Source organism: Heterocephalus glaber, unplaced genomic scaffold, assembly GCF_053883595.1.
Source record: "Heterocephalus glaber isolate CG9 unplaced genomic scaffold, H.glaber_assembly_v1.0 deba00001504, whole genome shotgun sequence".
Lineage (NCBI taxonomy): Eukaryota > Metazoa > Chordata > Mammalia > Rodentia > Bathyergidae > Heterocephalus > Heterocephalus glaber.
The window spans coordinates 18691169-18706326 of record NW_028258324.1 but is presented as its reverse complement, the minus strand read 5'-3'; the positions used below and the strand labels follow the sequence as shown (position 1 = coordinate 18706326).

The 15158-nt window shown below is 38.1% G+C and overlaps 2 protein-coding genes and 1 pseudogene across 7 annotated transcripts in view; 2 read left to right on the top strand and 1 right to left on the bottom strand.

The window, feature by feature from the left end:
• Atr (ATR checkpoint kinase) overlaps positions 1-11858 on the top strand; it is a 120952-nt gene extending 109094 nt beyond the window's left edge. For all 4 annotated transcript variants that reach the window (XM_021252588.2, XM_087186280.1, XM_021252598.2 and 1 more), the window contains 5 exons: positions 1448-1604; positions 1710-1863; positions 3420-3571; positions 10138-10243; positions 11627-11858. In XM_021252588.2, coding sequence (XP_021108247.2) covers positions 1448-1604; positions 1710-1863; positions 3420-3571; positions 10138-10243; positions 11627-11800 — 743 coding nt within the window. In that variant the 3' untranslated portion in view covers positions 11801-11858. The remainder of the gene's footprint in view (positions 1-1447; positions 1605-1709; positions 1864-3419; positions 3572-10137; positions 10244-11626) is intronic.
• On the bottom strand, positions 4750-6211 carry LOC106010030 (26S proteasome regulatory subunit 4 pseudogene; annotated as a pseudogene).
• Positions 11859-13014: 1156 nt separating the features above from the next.
• Xrn1 (5'-3' exoribonuclease 1) overlaps positions 13015-15158 on the top strand; it is a 111000-nt gene continuing 108856 nt past the window's right edge. For all 3 annotated transcript variants that reach the window (XM_004834376.4, XM_021252656.2, XM_087186281.1), the window contains exon 1: positions 13015-13220. In XM_004834376.4, the coding sequence (XP_004834433.1) occupies positions 13146-13220 (75 nt within the window). In that variant the 5' untranslated portion in view covers positions 13015-13145. The remainder of the gene's footprint in view (positions 13221-15158) is intronic.

The window sequence follows — 15158 nt, the reverse complement described above, 5'->3', positions numbered from 1 at the left end:
AAAATTAAGATGTGTTATATATGTGTACCAGCTTCTCATAATGAATGTAATCATTATGCACTGCAGACATGTACTAATAAAAATTTAAAAATAAAGCCAGGCAAGGTGGAGCACACCTGTAATCCCAGTACTCAGGAGGCTGAGGCAGAGGATCACCACAAGTTCAAAGCCAGCCTGGGCTACATAGTAACTTCAAAGCCAGCCTGAATTACAGAGTCAGACCCTATCTCAAAAAATCAAAGAAAAAGAAAAACCTCCTAAATTAACCCCTATTTCCAAAAAAAGTCACATTCTTTTACATATGTTTTGAGGTTCACAATTCAATCTTAGCAGTAAGTGATACCGATAAATTACTAGTTTATGGGCATTATGTTAAGTATATTACATACCTTATTTTATTATTATTCAAAAGCTAATTGTCTTATGTAGACCATATCAGACAAGTAACTTGTCTAAGTTCACATGTTTAACATATTACAGAGTTGAAACTCCAACACATTTGAGTCATATTTCAAGGAACTTGCTGTTGACTATTTTCTCATGAGGATGCAATATCATATATGTTTTAGTTATTGATATCAGATTTGTTTGTTTGCTTTTTGAGAGTCTCACTATATAGTACAGATTAGTCTTGAACTTATTATGTAGCTTAGGCTGTCCTCGAACTTACTGCTTCAGCCTCTCGAGTCCTGGGATTACTTGGTTGCATCACCATACTTGGCCTTGATATTGGATATTTTTTTAAAAATATTGTCCATTTTATCATAAACACCGGTGAACTATGCAACACTTGATGCTAAAACCTTTAAATCATTAAGCTTGTCCATAAAACTACAGACTAGATTTGGACTCTAATGCTTAGCTTAAGATTCAGTTGTACCAGCACTGGGGATGTAGCTCAGTGGCGCTGAACCTGCCTGGAAAGTGCAAGGTCTTGAGTTCAGTCCCTGGTACTGAAAAAAAAATATCAGTTGTACAATGAATTTTATAGGCTAGCTTATCAGATGAGGTAAATTATTTCAGAGCACCAATGTTGGTTCCGTAGTAGTGGTTCGGTTTGGATACTATATCCTGATTAACAGAGAAATCACTGTGTACTTTTATTAAATATTGCAGCATTTTCACAATTCCAAGGGTGAATTTGCACTGGAATTTTTCTGAGTCTTATATTCTGGAGTTGTTTGATTCCACAACATTGATTTTTGTTAATGGTAATTTTCATCAGTAAGAGGCTCCATTTTTTTCTAAGTATTAAAGGGAAAATAATATGATTTATTTCATTGTAATAGCAAGTTGATATGTGCATAATTAAAATTTTTTCATTTATTCTTGCTTTGGAGTAACAATTTGAGTAAAAGCAGACATACCTTGTCCTAGTTTAACAAAAATAATTTTGCCTCTTTTTGCATTTGGCTGTATGATTAATGGAAATCACTCTGCCTTATAGGAGTATATATGACAGGAAAAGAACTTCGCCAATGTATGTTGCCAAAGTCGGCATCTTTATCTGAAAAGCTCAAAGTATTCCAAGAATTTCTCCTTCCCAGGCATCCTCCTGTTTTTCATGAGTGGTTTCTGAGAACATTCCCTGATCCTACATCATGGTAAATTGCCAAGAATATTATGTTTGAATGTTTATTTTAATATTTTTTATTTTTTGTTGCCTCATCTAGAATAAAGATATTTGATGGGCATTGTATTTCCTGTAGGTATAGTAGCAGATCAGCATACTGCCGTTCTACTGCAGTAATGTCGATGGTTGGTTATATCCTGGGGCTTGGAGACCGACATGGTGAAAACATTCTTTTTGATTCTTTGACTGGTGAATGTGTACATGTGGATTTCAACTGTCTTTTTAATAAGGTATGTAATGTGACTTAGTGTAACTGTATATTTTCTGCCAATTTTCTTTTCTTGACAACTCCCCTTCCTAGACATACCTATTGGTATATACTCATAGCTGTGTCACATTGAAAGTTTCCATAGTGAAGCAGTTTAGGATGGAGAGAACTTAGAAAAGTGATGCAGTGTAAAGTAGCACTGAACTTGAAATCCAAAAGCATATCCTGACTCACTTAGTTACTAGTTTTGTGAACACAGACAGTTCAGTTCATTTACTGAGACTTAATTTTAGAGAGAGGAATTTAATATAGTTTCCAAATATGGCAGCTCATCAGATTTATCCAACAGTTTTAAAAATATACAGGGTTCAAGATGTAGTTTAGTGGTGGACCACTTACCTAGCATGCACCAGGCTGTGGATTCAATCCCCAGTATCACAAAAAAAAAGAAAAAGAATCAATAAAAACAAATACCTAGGGCCGGGGATTTAGCACAGTGGTTTTGCCACCTGCTACTCAAGCACAAGGATCCCCAGTAACCAAATAAAAAAAAAAAAAAGCAAATACCTAGAGGGCCAGGGATTTAGCTCAGTGGTTCCGCCTCCTGCCTCGCAAGTGCAAGGTCCCGAGTTCAATCTCCGATGCCAAAAAAAGAAACCAAATACCTAGAAAATAGCCCATGAGATTCAGATTCAGTAGGTCCAGAGTAAGGCTTTGGGAAGAAAGTAAGACAATGAGACTCATTTCTAAGGTCCCCCACAATTTTCTAAGGTTAAAATCCTGGAGGGCAAATTGGTAGGTTAATCTGCTATTTTCTTCATTCCCCATCTTTTCTTAGTTGCCTTATGCTGTTACAGGAAACTGAGAAAGGTCATACACTCAATTGAGAATAAATCAGATAAACCACTGGTATAAATTAAATCATACAAAAGAGGACTTTAAGGTAACTCATTGGAGGGATACAAGAATCCTGGAAGAGGCCAATGAGAGAACAGCAGAAAATGAACAACTGGACTTGCATAGCATATTTCATATCTTGTCTAAGAATGTATCTGACATCTGGTTGTTTCTTTTCCCTTCCTGTTCCCCACCCCCCCAACCTCCCCAACCTCCCCAACCTCCCCAACCTCCCCAACCTCCCCAACCTGTACCGGGGATTGAACTCAGGACCTTGAGCTTGCAAGGCAGGCATGTTGCCACTGAGCTAAATCCCTGGCCCGTCCCTTCCTGTTTTAAAGTAGAAAAAGATGAGAATTTTTGTTTGTATTTTATAGTATTTCAAGAAAAACATTAGGAAGTTAATGAGAATACTGAATGCATAAAAACTTCTTTATAATAGTATTCATTATACTAAATCAGTGAAAAGTGAATCCATTAGTCTTCTAGGTCTTATCCAAGATCAAATTTGGTTTCATTTCCCCAAAAGCCTTATAACCCTCTAATGTAGTTACCAACAAATATTTTGAGGCTGTTTTTGGTCTTTGCTAAAGTTGTTTACTCATGGAGTTCTAAATTCTTTGAGAAAGATATAAAAATTCTAACATTGTTACTTTGTAATAAAATGCATTGCTTTTTAAGGGAGAAACCTTTGAAGTTCCAGAAATTGTACCATTTCGCCTAACTCATAATATGGTTAATGGAATGGGTCCTATGGGAACAGAAGGTCTTTTTCGAAGAGCATGTGAAGTTACACTGAGGCTGATGCGAGATCAGAGAGAGCCTTTAATGAGGTAATCATCCATATTTTGTAAATATTTTAGCAGTAACCGTATGTAAATTCTGGTCCCTAAGTATGCTTTACTTAGAAATCGCTTTGCATTTGGCTAAAGTACATTTTTAAAAATAATAACTTAAGAAATAATTCATATAACATAAAATTCACCCCTTTAAAAGTATATACTTTAGTGGTTTTTAGTATTCATACAATTGTGCAAGTATTTCTACTAATTTTAAGACATTTTCAATACCAGAAAAAGTAATTCCATAAGCTTTAGGATTTATTCTCAATTTCTTCCTCTTTTCCATCTTCCTGTCCCCAACCATCTCCTTGCAACTACAAATCTACTTTTCCTCTCTATGGATTTGCCTACTCTGAGCATTTCATATAAGTGAAATCATATAATATGTGACCTTTTAAATTTTTTTCTTTCTTGGTGTGTGAAAGAGCACACTTTATTGGGAAGCAGACAGCAAGCAGCACAGTGACCACAGAAAAAGGCCAGCCATGGGAGTGTAGACTGGTGAAACCACTGTGGAAATCAGTGTGGAGATTTCACGAAGAACTAGGATTAGAAGTCCCATTTGACCCAGTTATTCCCCTGCTGGGTATCTTCCCAAAAGAATTAAAAACATCATACCTCAGCGATACATGTGTATCCATGTTTATAGTGGCACAATTTGTAACAGCTAAATCTCGGAAACAGCCCAAGTGGCCATCAACTGGTGACTAGATAAAGAAGACGTGTTTTTTTATACAATGGAGTACTACTCAGCCGTAAAGAACGATAAACTAGAGACATTTATAGCTAAATGGATACACGTTTGAGGCCATACTCTTAAGTGAAATAAATAGGACACACATGTAAATACAGAATAATTTCTCTGGTGTGAGAAACTGAAAGTGTAAATGAGGACCAAAATGTATAATAGATACTGTAAAATAGGAAGAAAAGGTCCAAAAGGGAAGGGGAAGTAAGGGGGTTTGACGAAAGAAGTGAAGGAAAAAATATGGGAAAAGAAGGAAAAAATGGAAACAAAAGTTTTTGTAACTTGGGAGGAGTGGAGAGGAAGGAAGAGGAATGGGGAAAAAAACAAGAACCAAGATATATCATGTACAGGTACAAATTCCCAATGATGAATATGACCATAATGTAAACCTAAAATGTACCAATAAACTTCATGGAAAAAAAGAAAGGAAAGAAAAAGGACATCAGAGATCATCCTACAGGTCATACTGGAAAAGACACTCTATGTTTTGCCAAAAAAATTAATGGTAACATGTTTTCCCTCAGGGCATCTTTTCAATCCTCATCCTTGTCAGGGTTTGGGAAAAGTCCCAACCACTTTCCTGAAGGCAGTTGTGGTTCGATAGAGATACAGCCCTTCAGGGGTGCCTTCCTGTTTCTTATAAAGAACATTTTCTATAGATTTTTTGGTTTTGTTTTTTTGTTTTTTGTATCGGGGATGCTTGCAAGGCAGGCGTGGTGCCTCTGAGCTGAATCCCCAGCCCTCTTTAGATTTTTTGACGTCTTCATTTGTTACTTTCATTCTACATTTTCTCAAGGCCATCAGACCAGCTTCTGTTCAGATTGCCTTGATGTCAGCACCATGCCATGATCAGGTCATCCAGGATTACCTCATTAGCCAGCGCCATCCTGCTTGTGTGAATTTGAAAGATGCAGTTCTTAGTCTTCATCAGGCAGGGGAACCTGATCTTCCTATTCATGTAATGTGCTCTGGTCTGATTAGTGCTAGATCCAAAGTTTCTATTCAGTTTGTGGCCCTAACTTTCACGTCTCCCTGTGAATCAAATCTGTCCAGTTGGTTCAACAGTTCCAAAATTGTTTGCTGAATTTCTCTCTTACCTCCAGAGTTTCAACCATATCTTTTTGTCCCCATGGCATCAATTTCATTAATAAGCAAGATGAATGGTGCATGTTCTTCTGCAACTCGAAACAATTCTCATACAAGTATGGGCTCATCACCCAACTACTTCTGAATAAGTTCAGAGCTAACTACTCTCAAGAAAGTGGCCAAAGTTTGGTTTGGTACTGCCTGGGCTAACAAGGTTTTACCTATGCCAGGTGGACCACAAAGAATGACTCCTTTAGGGGGCTTTATACGTATCTCTTCGTAGTATTCAGGATGGGTGAGAGGAAGCTCCACAGATTGCTTAGTTTCCTGGATTTGGTTGTCCAACCCACCAATGTTAGCATAGGTTTCCTGGGTGGCCTTTTCCACCTTCATCCCTGTGACCAGAGGATCTGTGTCATCTATCAGCACCCCGATCACTGCAGGCTGATCACAGTACCTTGTGGTTGAGTAGGACTGAGCAGCCTGGCTCCAGCAGATCCTTGTCCACAAATGAAAGGATGCTGATGTAGTGTTCTGAGCCCACAGATGTAGACACAATGGCATGATTGTCATTGATGATCTCTTCCAAGGTTCCTACCAGCACTGGAGTCCCCCTCATATCATCCCCCTTTGATCTTTCCTTCTCTTGTTTTTCTTCTAATGGTTGCATTTGTTCATGATTTGTAATGAATTCTTCCACCATAAGAAGATACTCTTTAATTCTAACAAGTAATTTTTTTTTTTTTTTTTACTCGGGACCTTGCACTTGCAAAGCAGGCGGCAGAACCCCTAAGCTAAATCCCTGACTCTCTAACGAGTAATTTTAAGTGGCACTCAGTGTGAAGTGTCACCAGTGGCAGTTTGGCTGGCAGCATCTGGTCCCATTGTGTTTTTCTTTTTCCCCACTCTAGTTGGCACAAGAGGTTCATATTTCTTTTCCTCGTTATCCTTCTTACCACCTCCAGGACTATGACCACCACCACTCTGACTTTGACCTGTCTTGCCTTGGCCACTCTGGTTTTTGTGTTTGTTTTTTGACAGGATTTCACTCTGTAGTTCAGGCTGGCCTTGAGCTTACTATGTATTCTATGCTGGTCTTGAACTCATAGCAGTTGACCTGCATCAGCCTCTTAATGCTGGGATTACAGGTGTGTGCCACCATGCTCAGCTATATGTGGCTTTTTGTGTCTGTCTTCTTTTACTTAGCATGTTTTCAAGGTTCAGCATGTATAAGTACTTCGCTCTTCTTTACTGCCAAATAATTTCTCTTATCTTGTATATACATTTTATTTATTCATTCAACAGTTAAAAGACATTTGTGTTGTTTCCACCTTTTAGCTACTGCATATAGGGTGGATGTGAACATTGTACAAAACTTTATGTGGATGTGTTTTCAGTTCTGTTGTGTATACATAAGAATAGAATTGCTGGGGCTGGGGATTTAGCTCAGTGGTTCCGGTGCCTGCCACGCAAAAGCGCAAGGTCCCGAGTTCAATCCCCGGTACCAAAAAAAAAAAAAAAAAAGAATAGAATTGTTGAATCACACATTAGCTACAAGTGTAACATTTTGAGGAACTTTCAAATTATTTTTCAAAGCAGTGGTAATACTTCATAATCCCCTAGAGTGTCTCTGGGTTCCAATTTCTCCACATCTTTACCAACACTTACTAGTTTTTAAAAAATTTTTAACCATTCTACTAGGTGTAAAGTGATATCTTATTGTGGTTTTAATTAATGTTACCCTAATGACCAGGGATGTTGAGCATCTTTTCATGTGTTTGTTGGTTGTTTGTGTATCTTCTTTGGATAAATGTCTATTCAAATCCGTGGCCTATATTAGTTCAAGGGGTGGAATGGTATCTGGCTATTTTGCCTAGACTGACCTCAAACATCTATGCTCAGTTGATCCTCTTGCCTCAGCCTCCCATGTAGTTGGAACTACAGATGCATGCTACTATACCTGGCCCCTTTGCCTACTTTTTAATTGAGCTATTTTTGCCTTTTATTCTTGAGTCATAAGAGTTTTTTACACATTCTGGATACAAGGCCCTTCTGAGATATATGATTTGCAAATACATTGCTTTTTATTTTCTTGATTATGCTTTCCAAAACATAATTTTTTTATGGTGCTAAATATTGAACCAAAGGCCTCACACATGCACATGTGAGCTACCCACTGTACCACTGAGCTGTATCTAGCCAGTGTTTAATTTTGATGCAGTCTTTATTTTTTTTTCCTCTGATTATGTTTGGTGCTTTTGGTGAAATATGTAAAAAAACTATTCCCTAATTCAACTCAAAATTCACCTATATTTTCTTTAAGTATTTTATAGTTTTAGTTCTATTTCCATCCTTAATGTGTCTTTAGTTATTTTGTGTACATGGTATGAGGTAGTGGCCATATTCCTTCTTTTGCATATGCATATTCAGTTGTCTTAGCACCATTTTTTGAAAAAGACTGTTTTCCTTAATTTAATTATCTTTGTATTTTTGTTGAAATGGTCATCTTGTTTTCAACAATTCTATTCCAATTATCTATAAATTTAAACTAGTTTTGTAGCAAGCTTTGAAATCAGGAAGTGAGAGTGCTTGAACTTTGTTCTTTTTCAATACTGTTTGGTTGTTACAGGTACCTTGTATTTTCTTATGAACTTTAACATCAGCTTGCCAGTTTCTGCAGAAAGCCAACTTCGATTTTGGATTTGTTAATCAATTTGTAGAGCATCTTTCTTTAACAATATTAAGTTTTCTCATCTATGAATATATTTTTGATTTATTTAAATGAAATTTTCATTTATTTAAAATATTCATTAATTTCATTCAACAGTGTAGGCAATTGTTCAGCAAGGAGAGCAGGACAGTGTGAGATTTCATCATACTGCCCAGAATAGTGCAATTTAAAACTTATGAATTGTTTATTTCTGGAATTTTCCAATTAACATTTTCAGACCACAGGTAACTAACACCATGGAACAAGGAGGACTACTGTTCTGTTTTAGAAGGTGTACTTGAAGGAGCTGGTGCTAAAAGACAGTGTTGGGCAAGCGACCAGGGCTGGATGATGAAGAGCACACAAAGCCTGTTCTCACATTTAAACTGTGCCTCGAGTTCCCAGAAGGCATTGAAGGGTTTTAAGAAGGGAATTTAAGGGGCCGGGGATTTAGCTAAGTGGTTTCACTGCCTGCTGTGCAAGTGGAAGGACCCGAGTTCGATCCCTGGTACCAAAAAAAAAACACACACGAAGAAGGGAATTTAAAAGAAGGCATGAAATAATCTGGTTTGTGCCTGTAGAAAAATTTGAGTACTGGTTTAGACTAAAAGCCAGAAAACTAAGGACTATTGCAGTAACTCAGAAAAACGATGCACTGGATAGTGTAGTGGCAACAGAGATAAGTAGAGATTCTAAAGAGATTCTGGTGATAAAATTAGATACTAGGGAAGAGGAGCCATGGATGATGGCTAATTTTTTGTCCAAGGCAAATGGGTGAATCATGTTCTTTCCTGGGAATTTGGGCAATTGTGTTACCTTTGTTTTTTGGATTTTTTTTTTTTGGTGGTACCAGGGATCAAACTCAGGACCTTGCACTTGTGAGGCAGGTGTGGTGCCACTGAGCTAAATCCCCGGCCCTTAGTTAGCTTTTTAACCCCTATAACCAAATACATGGAAAAACAACTTAAGGAAGAAAAGATTTATGTTTGGTTCATGGTTCCAGAGGTTTCAGTCAATGGTTGGCTGGCTCCATTGGTTTTAGGCGGGTGGTGAGGCAGAATCATCTTGGAGGAAAAGCATTGCAAAGCAGAGCTACTCACCTTATGGCTGCCAGAAAGCAGAAAGGAAATGAACCAGAGCCCAAAGGAAGGAGCCGGGGACCAGATACAGTCCCCAAGGTCACGGTCCCAGGATCCACACCTGCCAACCAGGCCTCACCTCTTTCTTCTACCACCTCCCATAAAGTCATAAAATTATGATCTTATTGATGAATTAATCCACTGATAAAGTTAGAGCCCTCATGATCCACTTGACTCTGGAAACACAGACACACCCACAAGTGTGTTTTACTAATTTCCTAGACATTTCTCAACCCAGTCAAGTTGACAATCATTGTCAACCATCACAGGAATATGGGAGAAATAGTTAGAAAAGATAATGTATTTTGTTTTGGAGATACTGAGTCTGAGGTACCTTTAATACATCCAAGTGGGTACTTCCCATAGGTAGTTGGATTTGATGTCTTGAACATAGATGATCCTGACTGGATCTGTATGGTAGTTCTAGGTATTAAATGTTCATTGAAGATATGGCAGGGGATAAATTCATTCATTCAATAATATTCATTTATCAATTCATAGTATACATTTAGAGGTACACATAACTCATCTTACTCTCCAAAACCATCTCTTTTTTGTCTTGCTTTTTATCACTCTTTCCTTTAATTTCACCCTTCTTTACCCCTAAACAATAATTTCACATGACCTTATTGTAAAGGTACTAGCACAGTAATCTCTTATTTCTTACTCATCAGCTTCTTATCCTTCACATACTCTTTTTTTTTTTTTGCAATACCAGGGATCGAACTCAGGACCTTGCATTTGCCTTGCAGGTGCAGTGCCACTGAGCTACATCCCTATCCCTCTTCACTTACTCTTAAGTTGATTTTTAGCAAGATTTTTTCTTGCAAAAATAACATTGTATCATTACTATAATTATTTGTTTTAATTTTAGTGTCTTAAAGACTTTTATACATGATCCTCTTGTGGAGTGGAGTAAACCAGTAAAAGGACATTCCAAAGCACCACTGAATGAAACTGGGGAAGTTGTCAATGAGAAGGTTAGTAGAAGGTGCAGCTTGATATGCACTAATACTGTATTATCTCCACAAATAAGAACTGATTCTAAATACTGTCAGTGACTGAATATTGATTACTCTGAAATCTAAGGGTTTTAAAAATTGTTATTAACATTTTTAACATTTGTATAATAAACAGATTAAGCATATTTGTTTAATTATAGACAGCTTACAATTAAATAATGCAAAAACCTTGAGCACATTGCCGGAACTTACAGCCATGTTGGAACATTGAAATGGTGATAGTAGTGTGCCACAATCCTTCTTAACAAATGTAGCAGTTTAATCTTTACTATGAGTGGTGGACACCTCAATGTTTACTCAGTTTTGTTTTGTTTTGTTTTGGTACCAGGGATCAGAACTCAGGACCTTGTACTTGCAAAGCAGGTGGCAGCACCACTGAGCTAAATTTCCAGCCCCTCAGTTATTTTGCAAGCTGGGTTTTTTTTTTCTTTTTTTGAGTACTGGGAATCAAACTCGGGACCTTGAACTTGCAAGGCAGGCAGCAGAACCACTGAGCTAAATCCCCTGCCCTCCTCAGTTATTTTTTAATAAGTTAGAATAGATTGAGGATTGCTGGACTGGGGATTTAGCTCAGTGCCACTGCACCTGCCTTGCAAGTGCAAAGTCCTGACTTCGATCCCCAGTACCAGAGAAAAATAAATAAATAAATAAAATAGATTGAGGATTGGTTTATTTTGGAGGGGTTTTGGGGGGATTTTTTTGTTTTGTTTTGTTTTTTTGGTACGGAACCCAGGGTCTTTGTCCATGACCTACCACTGAGGATGTTTTTCTAATAACATCATTCTCACTTTTGCATTCTGATGTGCTTTTTCTTAAAACATAAATGTGTAAAATTCTAAGTAGTTCACTTAGACCATCTGCATGAAGATATATATTATCATGTAAATATCAGCATTGTTGCTATTATTAGTGTTCATTCAAACATTTAAGTTCTAAATACTTTCAAACCAGGTTGTTTTATTTTGTTTTGGGTTTTTTTCTATGGTGTTGGGGATTCAGGGTCTCATGCATATTAGGCAAAACTCTACCACTAAATTACACCTCAGCCTTCAAAACAAATATTTTAAATTGTTACTTTTCTGGAATTGTAATGTGTACAAAATTTCTGGACATTTCTTGTAATCCAGTAACACGTCCACTCAGTTCATGTGATCAATATTGCAGGCTCCAAAATCAGTCTGTCAAGTTACTGGGTTTTTAAAAATTTCTTCTCTTTTTCTGTATTTGGTTCTATAAGAAGGTATTGAATTACCAATATTTACTAAATATCAAGAAAGGTTCCAGATTACCAACACTACATGTTATTAGGTGCTTAGCTTTAATGACTTTGTTTTGTTTTAGGCCAAGACTCATGTTCTTGACATTGAGCAGCGACTACAGGGTGTAATCAAGACTCGAAATAGAGTAACAGGACTGCCATTATCTATTGAAGGACATGTGCATTACCTTATACAGGAAGCTACTGATGAAAACTTGCTATGTCAAATGTATCTTGGTTGGACTCCATATATGTGAAATGAAATTATGTCAAAAATATGCTAATAATAAAGTGAATGCATTTGTTTGATATTAATCTGTGTTGTATTTATGTATCTGTTCATTTCTAAGGTAAATTCTATGCTGGGTATGGTGGCACACACTTGTAATCCCTTTACTCGACCTGCTGAGGCAAGAGGATTGCATCATGTTCAAGGCCAGCCTGGGCTACATAGTGAAACTCTGTCTCATACAAAACAAACTAAATAAATATTCTGTAATTATTTCTTTCTGTTGGTTTTGGGGATGAACCCAAGACCTGAGTCCTCATACATGTTAGGCATGCCTTCTACCACCGAGCTACATTCCCAGCCCCAATAAGTATTCTCTTAAAGATGCTGCCATACTGTAGGTGTACCAGAATGCACAATCCATTGGTAATGGGAAGGCAGCAATATTTTTAAATTCCATGAGAGTTTAAAATTTTTTAAATTAAATACGTTAAAACTGTAAAATTTTTTGCAGATTTAAAATAAAGGAAAATAACTATGAAACAATGCAATTACTACATTCCAGGAAATGGAAAAGTCTGCATTTTGTGTATAATTGAATGTGATGGGGAAAAACATAAGCCAAAAAGCATGAATATAAAACTAAACATAATTTCCTAAAAAAGAATAAAAAGAAACAAGAAATAAAAACAAAATACATAATTTCCTATCGAGGGTTTAATGTTAACAGTTAAAGGAGGTTGGTAAGGAGTTTATTTTTCAACAGTCTGTCAAAGAATGCTTTGCGGGGTCGGGGGCGTTGAAACAGGGTCTGGCTTTGTAGTTCAGGCTGCCCTTTAACCCATGGTGATATACCTCCTTCAGCCTCCCGAGTCTAGGATTAACAGGAGTATCCCACAACGCCCAACAAGAACGTTTTTAAAGGAAACTGTACTGCAGATTTACATTCCTCAGAGAAAATAAACCCCCCATCGGAAATTAATCCAAATAAATCAGACCTTTCCAAATTATGTTGAAAATAGATTCGCAATTCCAGGAGGCAGTAGCAGCCAGGACAAAAATCAGTAAGTAACCTTCTGGCAGCCCCGTACAGTTTTCGTGCTACTTCCCAATTCGCAGGTATGGCGGACATAAACTCTCTCGGATTTCTAAAATACCAGCAAGCCCCGGGGAGCCAGCGGGGGCGAGTTAGGATAAACCCCGCCCCGGGACGCAGCCTCAGAACCTGCCGCTCTAGGCTCCACGGACGCTCTCTATGGTCGGGCGGGCTGTGTGTTGTCATCGGCGGAGCGACGGCCCGAGGCGGCGGCGCAGGCCCGGCGGGGCGTTTGGTTTCATTTTGGCCCTGAGTGGAACTGGTGTTGACGGTCGAGATGGGAGTCCCCAAGTTTTACCGGTGGATCTCGGAGCGGTATCCTTGCCTCAGCGAAGTAGTGAAAGAGCATCAGGTGGGTGAGCTTAGGGCAGCGGCTCGGAAGGCCTTGAACCCGGGACTCCGCGGTCCTCTCTGGGACTGGGGCCCAGCTGATCGTCTGCGGACAAAGTGTGCCGAAGGCTTGAGGACGCCTGGGAACCGAGTGGGGCCACAGGTTCAGCTTCTGCGGGGCTTGCGCAGGTCTTTCCAGTTCTGCTGCGGCAGGGCCTTCCGCAACTCCGGACGAGCCCTGGGTAGGAATGATTTTAATGAGCTCCCCCTTCCTCCCAGAGATCTGCAAGTTGCCTTTTCCCTTACACTGGCTGCGGAGCTGGACTGGATGCCCACGTAGGTCCCCCAGCCCACGCCGTGCACCACAGCCTCCTACGAACAATACCAGCAGCCTCCGCAGCGAAATCGCCGTGTTTACTCTTCCTTACCAAGGGCTGCATCCCACCTCATCCCCAACGCCTAGACTTGCTGACATGGCTGATAGTTCAAATATATGGTGCTTTCTGATGCTCTTTTTTCAGTCCCAAAGACTGTCCCCACCTCCTTTGACCAAAACACACACTTGGATGGGAGGAGGAGTTTTGGAGACTTGGATGGGTCAGTGAGCGCGAGATCCTTGTTACTGCTACTACTGATACTACTGTTTGGTGTATAATGATGCCTGGGCAATGTTTATAGGGAAGCTATCTTTCTCCCAATAAATTTTTCCTACTCTTAAAAAAATTTTTTTTAAGATTGTAACAAAAGTAAAGAGTGATAGACAAAAATGAAAATAGGCATTTGTTGTGTTTTTGTATTTTTCCAAATACAATGTTGGATCCTGATTTTATAATTCTATTGTACAAAGATATTTTTAATTATATGTTTGCAGTACATAATGATGACATTCATTGTGAGGAGCTGGTATATGTACATAACACATCTTAATTCTGTTTATGTCCCATTTGCCCCCCTTCCCAGCTGCATTTTTTTACCCCTACCCTCCAACCCCCTACTTCCATCTCTCTTTTTTTCTTTCTCTTATCTTTTATTTTGCTCTTTATTAATATTTTGGGTTTCTCATGTAAGAAAAACTGTGATATTTAAGCTTATGGGTGTGATTTATTTCAGTTAACATGGGCTCAAAGTGCATCCATTTTCCTACAGATGATTCATTTTTCCTCTTTATGGCAGAGTACTACTTTATTGTGCATAAATACCACATTGTTTTTACTTTTATTAGTACATGTTTCAGTGCATAATTACATTCACTATAGGGAATTGGTACATGTACATAACATATTTCAGTTTCTTATTTTCCCCCCTTCAGTTCCTTGTTCTCCACCCCTTTTATTTTTCCAGCATTAGATTAATTTGCTGTATTTATCTAATAAGATCTTATAAAGTTAATTATCATATATACATATTAAACCAAACTAATAGATCAAAGAACATATTAAACACATAAGATCAAGTCAAGGTACACTTTTAGATACATTGGCAGCCACTGAATTATACCTTTGTCTGTCTCTGTCTCTATCTCTTCCTCTTTCCCTCCCTTCCTGTTATGTCTTTTATTTCATACTTTATATATACAGTATTGAGTTTGTCATATAAAAGAAACTATGTAATATTTAAGCTTATGTGTCTGAGTTACTTACCATTATGATTTCAAGGTATATCTACCTACAAATGACTCAAGTGTACCCTTCTTTATGGCAGAGTAATACTCTGTTGTGTACAAATACCACATTTTATTCATCCATTCATCTGTTGATGGACATATGAGCAGTTTCCAAGATTTAGCTATTATGAATTGCACTGCTATAAACATGGGTATGCATACATCAAATTGCTAAATACCACATATTCTTTGTCCCCTTATCGATTGACATATAGGCTGCTTCCAAGAGTTAGCTATTGTGAATTGTGCTGCTGTAAACATGGGTATGCTTATATCACTGTGATATGATGTTTTAAA